The 16393-nt window shown below is 39.2% G+C and overlaps 1 protein-coding gene across 3 annotated transcripts in view; it reads left to right on the top strand.

Annotated features, from left to right (window-relative positions):
- LOC136568635 (transducin-like enhancer protein 4) overlaps nucleotides 1-16393 on the top strand; it is a 97818-nt gene that overhangs the window by 34730 nt on the left and 46695 nt on the right. For all 3 annotated transcript variants that reach the window (XM_066568729.1, XM_066568728.1, XM_066568727.1), the window contains exon 6: nucleotides 4359-4433. In XM_066568729.1, the coding sequence (XP_066424826.1) occupies nucleotides 4359-4433 (75 nt within the window). The remainder of the gene's footprint in view (nucleotides 1-4358; nucleotides 4434-16393) is intronic.

Below are 16393 nucleotides of genomic sequence, written 5' to 3'. Positions count from 1 at the left end.
CTGCTTGCTTCTTCAATGCACATTTTTCAGTGAGTTTTGCTTTGGATGTTGGTGGCAACCCTGAAGACAGGCTGTAATTAGGGGTTTTTAACACCAGTGTAATTGTGTCCGTGCCTGGGGAAATTTTGGCTGCTCACTTGCTGTCAGCACAGCTCCCCCTGTCACTAGGAGTTTTGGAGAGCTCTGACATGTTATGAAAAGCCTGGGAATTTTCCACCATGTTGCAGTGCCCGTGCATAAGCCAGGGCTAGGTGACAAGTGTGTGGTGAGACAGTGTGATGGTGAAAAAGCCTAGGTTCTTCTTGTGGTCTCTGTAGTTGTTGCTACACACTGTGAGACTTAAAAGAAGTGATTTTCCAAAATGAGGCAAGTACAGGCACACTGCTCACTGTAGAATGCAAAAAGGGGAGAAGAAATGAGAAAAAGTGAGAAAGGAGAAACAGTACTAGTCTGCATGACAGGTGGGGCAGGGTATCGAGCTCATTGCTCTGGCATGTTAAATGCAGTGCAAAGTACTGTTTTCCCACAACTGAAAAAACCCCAGATCTGTCATTTGTGTGTGTGCACAGAGGAAGTCTAGCATTAAATGTGTGTGAAAGTTGCAACCCTGTATCTATATTTGGTTGGGGAAAAAGTAACCCTTTTTTGTTGTTGCTGTTTTTACTTGGCTGTAAATCACTACATGATAACTTGATGAACAGGCGGATCTGTATGGCTTGGTTTTAACATAATGCTGCTTGTTGCTGGTGTGCTGGCTCAGGAGGGTCTTCAGGCACATGTAGTAGGTATTGGGACTATCCATCCTTGGGTACCAATTCAGGCTGGGCCAGCCAGCTGCCATCCTGCTCAGTGGGCCCCTGAGCTCCCTGCCCCCTCCCAAAACCTTGGTTTTGAGTTGCAGTGAGTCCCTGGACCCAGCTGGGTTCCTTCTTTAGGTGTAGAGATCCCCGCCTGTTTCTGGAGCCATGGCTGGTAACATAGAGCTCCCAGCCCACCCCAGTTTCAGAAAGACTGTGAGCAGACAGCTCTTCAAAACCCTGCATGGGTTTTCCTGCACCCTTTTTCACTCAAGTGTGTGGTTTTTGTCTGTAACTTGAAGTAGTGCCAGGGTCACTCAACCCTGGGTGCTTTTGGGAGCTGAGGAAGTGCCTCCTCTGTTGCTGCAATGAGCTGGAAGTGATGGAAAGGCTAATTACAGACCATCTATTTTGAGTCTTTTGCATACAAAGCCACTGAAGATGAAATCGATGTTAAAGCAGCTAGCAATAGCAGAATTTTAATAGTCTCTACGGTACCTAATTTAGGTTCAGTGTTACTAGGCCCTTGGGTTTTCTCCTCTCTGTGAGGTCTTGATCCCAAGCCTATTAGAATCAATGAAAGATGGACTGTGTGACTGCTCTGGCAGAAATCTGAAAGTGGGGTTTTGGTAGTCCATCCCTTCACCTTTTCTTCTTCTGGCCTAAGAATGAAATAATATTTTTCCCAAATTCTTCTGAGAGCTACTCTTTATGTATTTGCTGGAAGGGAACAGAATATACTCTAACTTTTGTGGAGTTGACTTATTTTCTAAATCCTGGATGCAAATTGAAGTTCTACAATAATTTTGATAGGTTTAGGCCAGCTTTTGTAGATGCCTTAGACATTTTTTCTTCTCCTGGGAGCAGGATTTAAGTAAATTGATGTTGGAATAGAACACTCGCATACACAAGAGCTTTCTTTACCTTAGTGCAAAAAGCATTGCCTGTTGTAGGACAGAGGAGATGACAGTAAATTTCTCAGTAAATATTTTTATTTAAAAAAGTAAACATTTTAAAACCTCTGCCTTGTTCTTTTGGTTTTTTTTTTCAATGAATTAATGAAAAATTCTGTGGTGTGAATTACTTCTACCAGAAAATAGTGGTGTAATTTTTATAATCACTCTGTTGATATATAGAGTTGTGGGTCACCAGGCTTGCAGCTATATAATCGATGTAAGCTGTACCTATCCGTAACAAGTGATAACCTGGAGCTGATAACACATTATCAGGAACTTGGTGCTTGAATATCATCATTTCCTTTTTTTCTGGTATCTGTGGTAGGGGTACACTGGATTTTTAATTTTTCAATTCTTTTTCTTGAATACCAAGAACATTGTATGCTGATGTTCAACCTGCTTTTTAGTCTTTACATTCTTATAAGACAGATTGGGCAGATTTGGTTTATACTGGCAGTGTAGTTTTACAAAACTGAACAAAATTTCTGTGATTCTGTTTACACCTAAAAAGTAGCAGTATTTAAGTGGTCTCCAGTAATTTCCTTCATTTGTTTAAAAACAAACAAACTCTAAAACCATTTTCTTCCTTCCAGGAGTGTTTGTAAATTATGACCTTCATTACTTGCATTTATCTGTTTTTCTTAGTTGGGATCAGAATTTCTTAGTGTCATTGGTTAGGAATGGCACTCCCCAGTTTAGTGTTCCCACTAAGAAAAAAAACATGCAGCCACTTCCCCCATGACCTTCCTCTATGGGAGAAAAAAGTCAGAGATTGTGGGTTGAGATAAGAACAAATTACGGGAAACAGCCATGAGATAAGAAAACAGACAGTAACAGCAACCATGCTAATCACAAAAATGTACAGAGAAAGGCTGATGTACAAGTAAAATTGCTCACCAAGCCTAGGACAATGAAAAACCAATGAAAGACAGACCCTCCAGCTACCATGCTTTCCTGGACCAAAAGCCATTTCTTCTGCAAGCCCAGCCCTATTTTTGCCCTGAAGCAACGAGGTATGGTGGTATAGGACAGCCCAAACAGACCCAAACCTCATGGCTGCTGTGTAAAAATAACTCTGTACATGCCAAAACCAGGACATACAGTTAGGGGTGGATTTTTAGGTTTGTTTTTCTTTGCCCTGAGAACTTTGATGCAAGAGGGCTTGTAAGTGAAAATGCCATTTTTGTTTGTGTGTTGCACTGAGAATTGTGAAATCTGGGCCTGCCAAGCCCCTGAAGTAGCAGCACCCTTTTTTACAGCCCCTCTCTTTTAAGCCCCTCCTGCAGTGGGGCTTAGGGTGCTCCCTGGGGAGTCCCAATGATCTTCATCTAACTCTTGTGTTGGAGGTGGTCTTGAGGATTTGGGTCTTCGTTTTATTTTTTGCTGCCTTTTGCTTCTTCTGAGGATGCATAGGAGGAGTTGCTGTACAAGATGGTCTGTGCCTTGGCTCCGTTCTGCCCATATACACAGCCATGGGAGGGCAAACTTGAATCTTTAAAGGGACCTTCTCAACCTTTCCCTTAAACTTTGTACACATCTGGATGTTGGTTTTGATGCAAAGCTGGTGTTTCATTGTTACAGTTTTCACACCTCTCCAGATTGTCAGGACCTCCCTCCTTTTTCTGTTCAACCTGTGGCTGTAAATCATCGATGTCTCACTCTCAGTGCAGATCACACAACCTACTTGCAGTTCTCCATGACCCCTCCTTGCACCTATTTGTTCTGTGTCATGCTGATTCTGCGAGGCTGCCTGTGAAGATTAATTTGCCACTGGTGGTGGTCTGAACAGCCATGGATCTGGTTGCAAGATGAGAACCTTATTTTGTTTGTAGTTGATGTTTTCAAATAAATACCAGTCAGCTTTCAACATAGAGCAATTTTGAATTTAGTGCAGGAATACAGTATCACTCAAACTGATAAAACCACTGGAGCTTGGTAAACTGTGTTATTAATTAGACCATGTGTTTTTGATGGACTTTTTAAAGCTATTAAAATTTACATGTTGGGGATTGAAATAATTAGTTCTCTTTCACATGTTTGACAGATTTGTGAATGCCATTTTAAATTTTTTTCTTATAGTTGGGCTGCATTGAAATGTACTTAGGAGGAGAATCTGTATATTCCTCAGTGATGTGGTTGCCATGTGCTTTTTGAAAAGATACACCTTTCTTTTCAGGAAACTTGGTGGGCTTTATTCATAAAGTTTCCATGGCTGTAAGGAAAGAGGCTTACATTTGAAGATGGTATTTAAATTCAAAAGCACACCGTGCTGATGAACAAAAGGAAGACAGTTTCCCATTTAGCCAGGTTGTGAAAGAGCTCTTTGGGAAGCAGGGGTGTAATTCCCAGCATGTAATGGCATAAAGATAAAAATCCTTCCCTTACCTATATATTTTTGCTTATCAACACACAATGTGACTGTCTATTAGAGACAGTTACTTCAGATCCTGCATGTCTTAGAAAAGCAAATAAGGACAGTAAAAGTAAGAATCTATGCTAAATAATTTAGAAAACAAATAATTTTATTCTGTTTCTGATCTTCATTTATAGCACCAGCAATTTAGAAAACAAATAATTTTATTCTGTTTCTGATCTTCATTTATAGCACCAGCAACAAGTGGTGCAGGCTGTGGAGCGTGCCAAACAAGTGACCATGGCAGAACTGAACGCAATCATTGGGGTATGTGGTCTTTCCATTTTAGCTCTGATAGTGCTTGTAAATAGCTTTTCTTTTTCCTTCTCTCTTGCATGAACTCATTTCCATCAGGTGGGCAAAAGTTGTGGGCAGTAGTGAAGTTCAGTAGCTTGACCTTCATAAAAGCTGGTTACTAGCTGAAGACTTTTGCTTGCACTGTGCCAAGAAGACTAATGGGGTAATTAATGTCTGTGTTGTATCTATTCCCCAAAGCAGGCTCAGTATTTGTTTTTTCCTGTAATTTTTTTTTGTTGTTCTATTTAAGTAACATTGTTTCCTTTGCATACCACCTGCCAGTCTGCTTCTGCAGCCATGGTAACAGGTACCCTTGATATGATAGATTTTTTTCCCCATCCTTGCTGCCCACATCTTTTTCTGTGTGTTGGTTCAAGACTCTGAGTATTAACCACACTTTTTATTTTTACATTAAAAAATAGCTGTTACTTTAGAAAAACCAAAAAAAGCACCCACTCACCAAACCAACCAACCAAAACACACCCACCAAAACCAAAATACCAAGCACACAATCAAGATGGGCAGCAGAAAAACTCATCCCCACTGTGCTTATAGGTGTCCTGCCCTTAGTCATCTATAAATACAGTGCATGGAACTCCTCTTGTAAAACCTTTGCTGACAGTGGTATTAGCCCAGTACAGAGATTTTATAGGTGTGGGCAGCCACAGTGTTTATATTTTGTAACTGGAGAAGAGACATAACAGCAAAAAATCTGGGTGTTCACACTACATAAAATAAAGGTGAGAAGTCACAGCTTAATAACACATTATTCTCTTGTATAATTATGCAGCTGAAGCAAGCTGTTGTTTTAGTTATTCTAATGAAGACACTACAACTGTACTTCGTATCTTCTGCATCCTCCCAAATGCTTTTTCTTTTGTGTATAGATTAAACATAAAAGTATTTTTCCTTTTTTATTCAGTGTATCAAACACACTTTGAAATGCTAATTATTCCATTTACTTTCATTAAAATTCAAATTGCTGAATGAAGATGTGGATAAGGGTCGCCGAATAATCAATCTGAAGTGAAGATATGGCTTCAATTATGCCTCTGTCTTTTAACAAGGAAATCAGGACTTTCTGATCATTGCTGACAGTAGTTTAGAGCAGCGGTCTGATTGTAGCTTGTTTTTAATAGGCTATTTCTAGCTCTATTTTGTATACCTCTGAGCACAAGAAAGCACTGGTAGTCAATTAGAAATTATAAATGGAAAAGAGTAACCCTTATTTCCTCTGAAGTGCCCGTTAGAAAGAAGGGGGTGAATCAGAGCGCATCGTGTAGAATCATGAATAACATTTGTTGTATGTCTATTATGCTCCAGTGGGGAGAGTGGGAAATGAATAATTTCCCAATTAGTTTTCATTACCTAACCAAAAATATTGCCTTTTATTAACATTTTTGCATTAAGTAAGTAGCTAAAGGTTGGCTTCTTTGTTAAAGCTTTTATATGTGTGTGCTGCATGTGCATTTGTAGCATGTGTGACTTCACAGTCTACCTGTGCACGTTTTTGCCAATTCACCTTTGCATTAGACAGACTGCAAAAAGAAATTTGATTTCTAGTAAAGGAAGCAAGTGTAAAGTGTGTGATGTTACAAATACTGGCCATCACACTAGTTACTTAAATTTGTCCTGCTTTCATGAACCACTAAACCACACAGAATAAAAATAAACAGATGAAACACTTGTCTGGGAGCCTGGCAGTAATTCTGTTGGTTTTGCCCCCACCAGACAGAAGCAAATTTTCTTTTCTCTTCCTGTCTGAATTTGTCTTTTCATGTCAACTGAAATTCTGTTGTCTCAAACTTCTCTAAACTCTCGGATTTGGGTTTGTGCATTAAAGTCAGCTAGCCCTTGCCTCCCTCACAAGCCTGATTTTTACCTGCCTTTTTTCACTCAGCTGTTCTATGTTGACTTAGGAAATAATGTGTGTTCCTCTTTAATTTTAGAAAAACAGGAGCAATACAGACTGAAATTGAGTACTCATTAGGTTTATAGATAAGTAATCTCATGCAGTCTTTTAGTGATTAATTTTTTAAAAATGGAATGAACAGGAGTGCAAGTTATCTAATAAGCTTAAGATAATGTTGCAAGAATCCCACAACAGTGTTCTGTCTGCACTTAGATTTAAAGTCTGAAAATGTAGCATGGGGCCAGAAAAGGCTTATCATACTTTGTAATGTGAATACCAATAAAAATAAAACAAAGAACATAATTGGAAATAATGGGGTTTTTATGTATCTGATTATGTTGTCTTATGTTATTTTTCTGTTTAGTAACTCCGGCAGGGTTTGTGTACTTTGAACCCTATGGTATATTAAAAACTCCCAGTGTTTGTTTAACCCATAGAACTGTGTATCAGACAAAAACAGAAGCAGTATTTGGAGTTTTTGAAATGAGATTGTAGCTTAGGTCTCTCTTTGTCTTGTGGGCATCCTGTTTGGTTGACCTCACTCATGCTAAACTCTCTTGGTTCGAATAGAGCAACTCTGGCCATGAGTTAAAAATGCATGCTGCCAGAATGCAGCGTGGCACAAGGAAAGAATTGAAGGTGCACAGATCATATCTCTCTTTGTGTTTCACATGTATGTGTTTTTGTATGAATGTGCTCTGATTTAATGGAATCTGATGAAGCACCTTTTAACTTTGCAATATTATTCTATCTTCATTGGTAAATGAACCAAATCACTGATCCGTGCAGTTTAAATGCAAAATACTGAAGTGAGCCCGGGACCCAGAGAGACTGCCGGTTCTCCTGACAATAAACTAGTTATGTTTAATGGAATGAAACAGAGTTATAATGACTTCTTTCACAGGTCATGTTCAGTTTAAAACTATTGATGGGCTCAAACAAGTTAAATATCATCTATCATCTTCTGGAGAGATGCAGCGAGAAAAACTAAACCAAAACTGGATATATCATAAGCATGCTTGCAGGAAGACTATAAATCTGCAGGCATCCAGGGTCTACCTCTGGTGTTTGCCATGGGCACTGTGTTGCAGCACTCTTGCTCAGGGCAGTCTGTAGTGTACATCCAGAGCTACTTCCCAGGCAGGGTGTTCCAGGATGAGCAGTGTGATATATCCAGTTGATCTTGTCATGTGTCATGCTGCCGTGTTTTACATTAGAATCTGCAAGATTGCGCTGTTGGAACAGCACGAAAATCGTAGCCTTAAATCAGTAATATGATCTAATTAGGAATGATGTTTCCATTTCCTGTATTAATAAATTGAGTCATCTAACTTTCTTAAAATGTTGAGGTTTGTTTTCTTTAATCCATTATACTTTATAATTGGAACATGCTGTGTGAGTGTGGTTACATTTTAATGAAGAAGCCAGGCAATTAACTTGTAACTTTTTAAGAATTTTTTCTGTTTAAAATAGTATTTTTTCAACTGCAGTTGGATAGTAAGGCAGAAATGAAGGCTTGTGTGCCTGCTTATCACATGGAGAGAGATAAATGTGCCAAAAACTTAAGAACAGGTATGTGATGATGTTCAAAGAAAATGCAGTTTAGCACAAGAAATGCTGAACCTCAATTTTTAGCAGTGACATTTTAATGATAGGAAGTCTGCAAAATTATTTGCCATCAATTGTGAAGGCAATAACAAGCCTTGGTGGTTTTTCACACCCTCTGTGTTAAGTGCTTTCAGAATGACAGCGTAAACTGTGTTGGAGAACTCCAAGGAAGTAAAACTGATTAAAATGTTCATGCTTGAATGATGCTGATGGAATAGTTCATTTGGACTTTCTCTACCTCCTGCAGCTCAAGCTGAAATATTAAAATTCAGTGAATTTAAATCTCTCTCCCCTCAGCTCAGGAAAAAAAACATTACATTTTAATAGGTTTTAAACTCATAATTCATTGGTTTGGAGCAGCACTATTAAATCTATTTAAATATTACGTGTATTACTAAGGAAATGATTGAAATAATTCTTTTTCTTTACCATTCTATGCATCTGAGTGAAAAAGAATGGCTTTGGTTTAATTTTTAAGCATTTTGTTTTATCATGCCACTTTCATTATCTTCTTAAAAAATAAGCAAATGGCAGCTACTGAAAGAAAGGACGCCTTCTGTCTTGTCACATATAATTACTATGTTAAAAGGTTTCTTCTTAAATGCACTGTTTGTCACCATTTCTACCCATTTGAGGCTAAGGTGCTTGTTTGACCTATCTCAAAAGGTCCATAATTTTTGTTTGTTTTCAAGAGAGTGATTGTTTTACAGCTCTGGAGAACAACAGCTGTTTAGAAAATAGGCACAGAAGCCTCTGAAAGTGGTGTGGTGCAGATAAGTACAACTTGAAATGAAGAGTTGGCTCCTGTGCCTGCCATGATTACTGTGCTGCCTTGTCTGGGGCTGCAGATGCCGAATGCTGCTTAACATGCAGAAGCATCTCCTGCTCCTCTCAGATGGCAGCTTGCTTCTGGCTCACGTTTGTGCAGGTGCTGTGAGGAGGAGTGAGGGTTTTCTACTTGAACCAGTACACACAGTTTGCATGGAAAAGTTGTTTCTGCCCATGGAACATGGTAGTGTCAGGGAGGATGAGCGAGGGCAGTTAGAACACAAGTGTTGTAGCATGGGGACAACAGTCACTTCTTTCTCCAGCCCTTCTGTATTGCTCATTCAAGGTGTTATAAGCAGTGGTTGAAGCTTAAATTCTGTAAAACAAGTTGGTGGTCTGCTGTATATTGTAAACAGGTTGTTAAAGTGGGACAGCAGAGGTTGACTTAGTAGCTATATGCTTCAAATTATGTTTATTTGTGTACCCTAAAGAAATGTTGAAATTCATTGCTCCCCATTTAATTACTCTTGTTTGCTGATTTTTTATTTAGTGGTCATATGGTCCTGCAAATATTTTGATCCTGCCTAGAGACTGAAATTGATTTGTAGAAGCTTTTGGGTGAGAACTTTTGGTTTTGAATTATTCACCTGAAGTCTGGCTGAGTTAAAGACACCCATTTTTTTGGTTGCAAAGATGTGTTTTTGAGGAATTTATCATCTTGTTCCTTTATTCCCATGTGTCAGCCTCAGAGAGAGCCTTGAAGGTGAGGTCTAATTTAAATAAATCTCCTCCGTATGCAGTGTCTTCATTTAAGGAAACTGAAAATTATCTTTTTAGGGATTTTTGAGGGAATTAATTGGAATGTAAATAATTTCCAGGTTCCATATTGCCTAGGATGGGTTTTAAATACTGTTGCTACACTTCGAGTGGGCTGCCACACTTCCGCTTTTTGTCCTATTACCAGTAACTGTGGTAGCTAGTTGAATTTATATTGGTCTATCACTATATGAGCAGTCAGTGCTGTTGCAGTGTGAAGTGCTGATCACTTAGAGCCTCTCACTGCCAATATGCTGGTGCCAGAGGCCTTTGCTCATTCTGCCCAGCTAAACACGTGTGACACGAATGTTGTTGCTCGCACACTCCATCTCATCCGGCAGGAGAGCTGACGTTGGCCTCAATGTTTCTCAAGCTGTGTGACCACTGTATCTTGTTTTTTAAATTAGGGTTAATCAGTGCAAATATGAAGAGTTGTGTAGAATTTTTGTAATATTCTGTAACATGAACATATGTAATATTTTATTTATTATTTATTTTTGTGTGGTTTCACTTCACATGCTGTAGAAATCAGACAATACTGTTGCCAGTGGGGTCTGTACTCCAGTAAGTGGAAGCTGTTGCCAACCATATACAGATGTATTGTGTTCCATCTTGGTCTTGTTATATGCTGTGTATTGCCTTCAGTGATAGCTTTATACTAGTTCTCTGGGGGAAAAAAAGTCTATCTATTAGGTTTTACAGTATTGTAAAGACAGGGATTTTCCAAAACCACTTGACTGCAAAATCAGCAATGTTTATGTACTCAGTGATGATGCTGTCTGTTTAAATAGGTACCCTTTCTGTACAGTATGGCCTAAAGAAAGGTGCTATTGTATCACGGTTTCAGCTACAGGAGTTCTGATACCACCCCTAAACAAGGTCATATATTTGCCACCTAGACTTCTTCCCAACCACACTTTGTAGGCTGCTGCCTACAGCAATGAATGAGGACCAGGACTGTATTGTAGAGTGAGTCAGGTAAATGTTTGCATTGCTTCACGTAGGTGAGTAGTTCTTTTCATGTCTTCAATCTTAAATGTAGGACCAGAGCAAGGGCTCTAGTGATTAATTGGGATGGACACTAAAATACTGCGTAAGTAGAGTATTTCAGCATGTTAAGTCCATCGATGAAGAAGGAATTTAGGAGGTCTTACACGGTCTGATGTTTCAGAACGTTTGATTTTTATTAGCAAGACAGTTACTTGCCTATTGCTTGCCGAATCCTTCACAGTCTTGTCCTTGGGTATATGAATGCATCACTAACACTGATGAACTAACTCAGGATTGTTTGTGGAACAGAGGTCTACTGCTTTCTCTGTTATACTTTTTAAAGAGGCTAAGGCAAAAAGAACAAGTGGTCATTCCACAGTCTTGGGGCTGCAATTTAAATCCAGATGATTTGATCCTTGTCAATCTTCCTTTATTGAAGCCACTGTAACTAGGCTCTTTCCTCTTTAGTGCAGGAAACTGCACTAAAGCAAAAGAATTCACTTTAACTTTCAGTTACCTGGCTAATGGGCGCTACAATAAAGAGGCATAACACTACATCTCACAGTGAAATCTGCTTGGAGAGGGGTGATGGTATCCATGTCTCCTAACACTTCTGGGAAGAGGCTCCTCAGCTCTTAGAAGAGCAGGCATTACACTCCTCTGCACAGGACCACAGCTGCACCAGAAATAGCCATCTTTGAAGACACAGAATGGGCTGAAAAGAATGGATCAGTCTGTGCAACCCAGGTTTTTATCTCAAGGAAAGACAACTTGTTGAAATCCAATACAGTGTGTACTTGTGTGCTGTAAGCATGAAGAAGCATCGTGTTAGCACTTAGAGTTAAGGAATCTCCACTTCTCAGTAAGTACTATGTAGAAATTTGACTTGGTAAGGATTGACTTGATAAGATGCATTAGAGAAATATATCTGTGAGATGCATAACATGCATCTGTTTTATATTGGTATTACATGGCTCTAAAACCATACCTTGTGAAGAATCTTAGAAGTGAATTATAGTTGCCACATTTAAAAGCTTTGGTAATAGAATTGCGTATGGATTTAGCCACTTGAATCTCTCTGTGACCAGTGTCATTGCTTAACTTCTAGCTTTTATTGTTTGATTTGTGATACATCTCAGATGGTAACTTTTACACTTTTTAGCCCAAGGTTTCAGAAACTGTTTACTATGGTGACCCTAGAAGATTATTTAGAAGTCTGCTGGGAAAAGCACAGATATTACTCTCATTTCTAAAGGAAAGGACCAAAATTTACAGAGTCCCAACAGAAATGCTGTCTTTTTACTGTTAGTCCAGAGGAGAGAAAAAAAATCCCTTCCCAGTGCCTATGGATAGGACATTAGTGGAGCATTTGGTAAATAAGGTACCTAAACCAGTGTGCACCTACTTAGCCAGAGATTAATTTTGCCATCTGTTTATACATAGCAGAAAACACAGATTTGCTGCTGTTGTTATTTTTTGCACTGGTCTATGTGGAAAGGTTTTGAAGCAGAGGTTTGAAATGTCAAGGCGCATATCACACCACTGGCACTCCTCATGGCAAGGCTTTTAGCTTACAATTTGTGCTTTCTGCCTTCTCTGGCAGATGTGGATTTTCTTTACCTTAAATAGAAATTGATGGGGGAGAAGGAGGAAGAGATTTATGTGGAAATTTCTGCCCTTTATTAAATGATAATAGAAAGTGATTTTGAAGAGTTTTATTCTTCCTCCCTCCACCTCCAATGTGAAATTGAGGTGAAGTCCTGCAATCAGAAGAAGGAACTACTGGACTCTAATACTGTGGGAAGGTGAACTTAGCCTTTTGCAGAGGACTAGGTTTTCCCTTTATAAGATTATGTCCAATTTTTGGCCATGAATCTTTTATTTGTTAGTCGGTTGTATTAATTTTTTGTCCTCTATCTGTGCTATTTTGCTGGGTGAAAAATAGTCATTAGAGTGGAAAGGAGGACAAATGGTGAAACATGCATCCTGACAGATATTCCTATATACATGATTAAGAACGGAAATTTGCTCTGCATGTATTGCTTTTCATCCCACAATATGATTTGGGAGATGACTTTTTGTTCCTAGATCACTTAAAAGATCTTTGAAGCAATTTGTAGAGATATGATTCTGATGGTTTCTTTGTTATTTATGTAGGAGCTCTAAATGCTCCTCTTCTGATTAATGACAGCTATTGATTTTTTCATTCTCCTCTCTAGTTTTGTCAGTAGAGCTTGCTTTCCTTCTGTGGAATCAGCATCCTCAAAGACATAAATTGCTGAATCTTAGAGAGCAAGTAACATGGTATTTGATTCTTAAAAAAAATATATTATTATTATTATTATTATTATTATTATTATTATTATTATTATTATTATTATTATTATTATTATTATTATTATTAGTCTGCTCCTTATTCTCTCTCCTTTTTCATCATTTTTCATTCTTAATCCTAGATTTTTTAAGGTCTGTATTCATTCCCCTTTGTGAACAGACACATGCAAATTTTCTAGTAGATAAGTTGCATCTGAGCACTTAGAGTTTCCACTAATTGCTGATACATTACACAGAATCACAGAAATTTTTTATGTTGGAAAAGACTTCTAAGACCATTGAATCCAACCATCAGACCAGCACCACTGTGTTCACAATTAAACCATGTTCCCAAGTGCCACATCCAAAAGTTTTTCTGAGTGCTTCCCCAGGTATGGTGGTTCCACCACCTTCCTGGGCAGCCTGTTCCGATGCAAGACTGGGTTTTCAGGGAAGAGGTTTTTCCTAATATCCAATCTAAACCTCCCCTGGCACAACTTGAGGCTGTTTCCTCTCATCCAATAGCCAGTTGCCTGGTAAAAGAGACTGACTCCCGCTGCACTAGAATCTCCTTTCAGGCTGTTGTAGACAGTGATAATGTCTTCTGAGCCTCCTTTTCTCCTGTCCAGATACCAGCTGCCTTAGCCACTCCTCACAGGACTTGTGTTCTGGACCCTTTCATTTGCTCTGTTGCCCTTCTGTGGACACACTCCAGCACCTCAATATCTTTCCTGAATTAAGGGACCCAGAACTGGACATAGAACTCCAGGTGTGGCCTCATCAGTGGGAGTACAGGGCAGTGATCTGTTCCCTGGTCCTGCTGGCCACACTATTGCTGATAAAGGCCAGGATGCCATTGACTTTTCTGGCCACCTGGGCACACTGCTGGCTCATGTTCAGCTGCTGTCAGCCGGCACTTCCAGTTTTTTTTCCACCAGTCAGGTCTCTGGCCACTCTGCCTCCTGCCTGTAGCACTGCATGGGGCTGTCATGACTTGGTCTTGTTGAACCTTATACCATTAAGCCTTGGCTCATTAATCCCTCAAGAACCTTCAGCAGAGCCTTCCTGCCCTCCTGCCCAACGTGGTGTCATCTGCCAGCTGACTGAGGCGGCACTCAATCCCCTTGTCCAGATTGTCAGTAAGGATATTCAGCAGAGCTTTCTTCAATGCTGAGCCCTGGGCTGCCATCCAGTGTAACTCTTTTCACCAGCGTTGCAGCCCCAGCCATCCAGTCAGTTTATACCCAGCAAAGAGTGCACTCATCCACACCATGAGAAGCCAGTCTCTCCAAGAGAATGTTATGAGAAAAGGTGTCAAAAGCTTTACTAAAGTCCATGTAGACAACATCCACAGGATGTGGAGGATGTGCCTTTCATAAACCCATGCTGGCTGGGCCAAGAGGGCCTCTGACCACCACCTGTTCACAAACAGCAGGTCCAGTGGGGCACCAACCCTTGTTGTCTCTCTCATCCCTACTGTGTCAGGAAATTATCCTCCAGGAACCTCCTGGACTGTTTCCTCTCTGTTTTGTTGTATTTCCAGTAGGCATCTTTTAAATTGGAATCCCTTATGAGAGGAAGGGCTGGTGATTTTGAGAATTCTGCTGGCTGCTTATAGAAGAAGAATATTTCTTCTTCCTCACAAATAGAATATTTCTTCTGCCTCTTCATCTTGGTGGTCTGTAGTAGGATTCCCACCGGGATATTTCTTTTTCCTCTGGGCACTGTAATAATTTTCAATATGCTCACTCTCCCTTTAAAGATTAAGAGTAGTAATTTGTTCTACTCTTCATCAGTACCACTGTTTCTGTATGCAAACCTGTTATATGGTATATATCCATATAGCTCCAGAACCATGCCACTGGAGGAGCTGCTATATGACTCTTTGTGGGCTGTTTTGGTGTCTTGTATCATAACATCAGAAAAACTGTTTTTTATTTTTTAAGTATCTGCCAGCAGAGAGAGAGCAGTACAAAGGAAGTACAAACCATACAGATCACATCAAGGGTGTGAACAGGCACAACAGATAAAAGTTCATATCATCTTAAGTACACTCGTAACTGCGTGTGCCAAAGAATTGCCTTTACTGGTTTTCAAACCACCGACATTGATATTGTGTACTCTTGAGCCATTGTTTCTATGTCTTTGTTTCCTCTTCAGCTTGGTTTCTGTTTTGTCTGTATAATATCTTACTCATGATTCACTCTGAGCAACCAACCACATCACTTAACTTGTTTCAAATAAACAGTGAAACTATTTGATTCGGATTTTTTGAGGTCCTCTCCCAGCAGTGTTGCAGGTATGAGTAGTGAACATGTGTAAAAGTATAAAAGACAAAATATCTTTTTAAGACATTAGTTTGTTAACATTAGAAATTTCTTCAGGTTATAGTAGTATGTTCAGGTTGTTTAAGTAATGGCTGTGACTTCTCAGGGTCTGTAAGAGGGAAAGTGGTAGATTACTGCAATACAAGCCGCTTGGAAAATATCCAGTAAAAACTTGAACCTCTTCCAGGAAAATAGGCTTTGAATGTGCTGACTATAACAAGAGAGCATTTAAAGCTAATTTGTTAGTGGGTTTGTTATCACATTTTACTTAAAAGTTGATCTCTTAAGATGTGTTGGGAAAAGAATTAAGCTAAGCATCAACATTTAGAATGGCGGTTCTAAGAATTACTGTTACTCAGATAAAAGCCTTCAGCAAATCTTTTTTACCTATTTGTGTAAATGTGACTTTGGAGTTATTTTATTCGTTACTCTAGACAGCCTAGAAGAATATACAGAAAAGAAAATACCATTAGTAGCAGCCAGATGTTATCTTTGTTTGACGTGTGTTAATGTGTTTTGAAAGCTTTACTTCAGTTTTTACTACTCAGCTGATTTAAGTTATCATCTTCCTAAACTTATTACTAAAAAGAATGCAGTCTTCTCTTTTGGCTTCTTTCTGATTGCTGTGCTTACCCTGTGCTCTTATATTTTGTGTGTGTTGAATGCTCCTTAAAAACATTGCAATCTATTTTGTAATTCCATAGGGTGTATTTCTTGCTAGTAACTCCTGATGTTTTTATCTTCAAATAATTCTGGAAAATTTACAGCATCATAAAGTCTGCCTTTCCAAGTTTGCACCTATTATGCATTAATGCTGAAGATGTATGCTTGACTTTACACGTACTGTAGTCAAATGTGATGGGATTGTCTGAAGTTAACCACATGCTACACATGCTAGGAGTTCATAAATAACATGACCAAAGATTACAAATTGCAGAGAAGATGGAGAAGGGGAAGAGAAGGCATTACAGCAACTTAAAAAATTATGTAGTTCCTCAGCTGGCTCATTTTCAGGCTTTCCTTGCAAGTTTTTAAATTGTGTCAGGTTTTATGATCTAAATTCATGCTACAGGCAGAAACAAGTGTGAACTTTCTTCCATAATGGAATATTTCTGTGTGTGGAGAGTAACTATCTCCGTACTTACCCCTCCATAACTTTGGTATTTTGATGACTAGAGGAGATCACCCTTTTTTAC

This window comes from Molothrus aeneus, chromosome Z (genome assembly GCF_037042795.1).
Source record: "Molothrus aeneus isolate 106 chromosome Z, BPBGC_Maene_1.0, whole genome shotgun sequence".
NCBI lineage: Eukaryota > Metazoa > Chordata > Aves > Passeriformes > Icteridae > Molothrus > Molothrus aeneus.
This window is presented reverse-complemented; position numbering and strand designations above follow the sequence as displayed.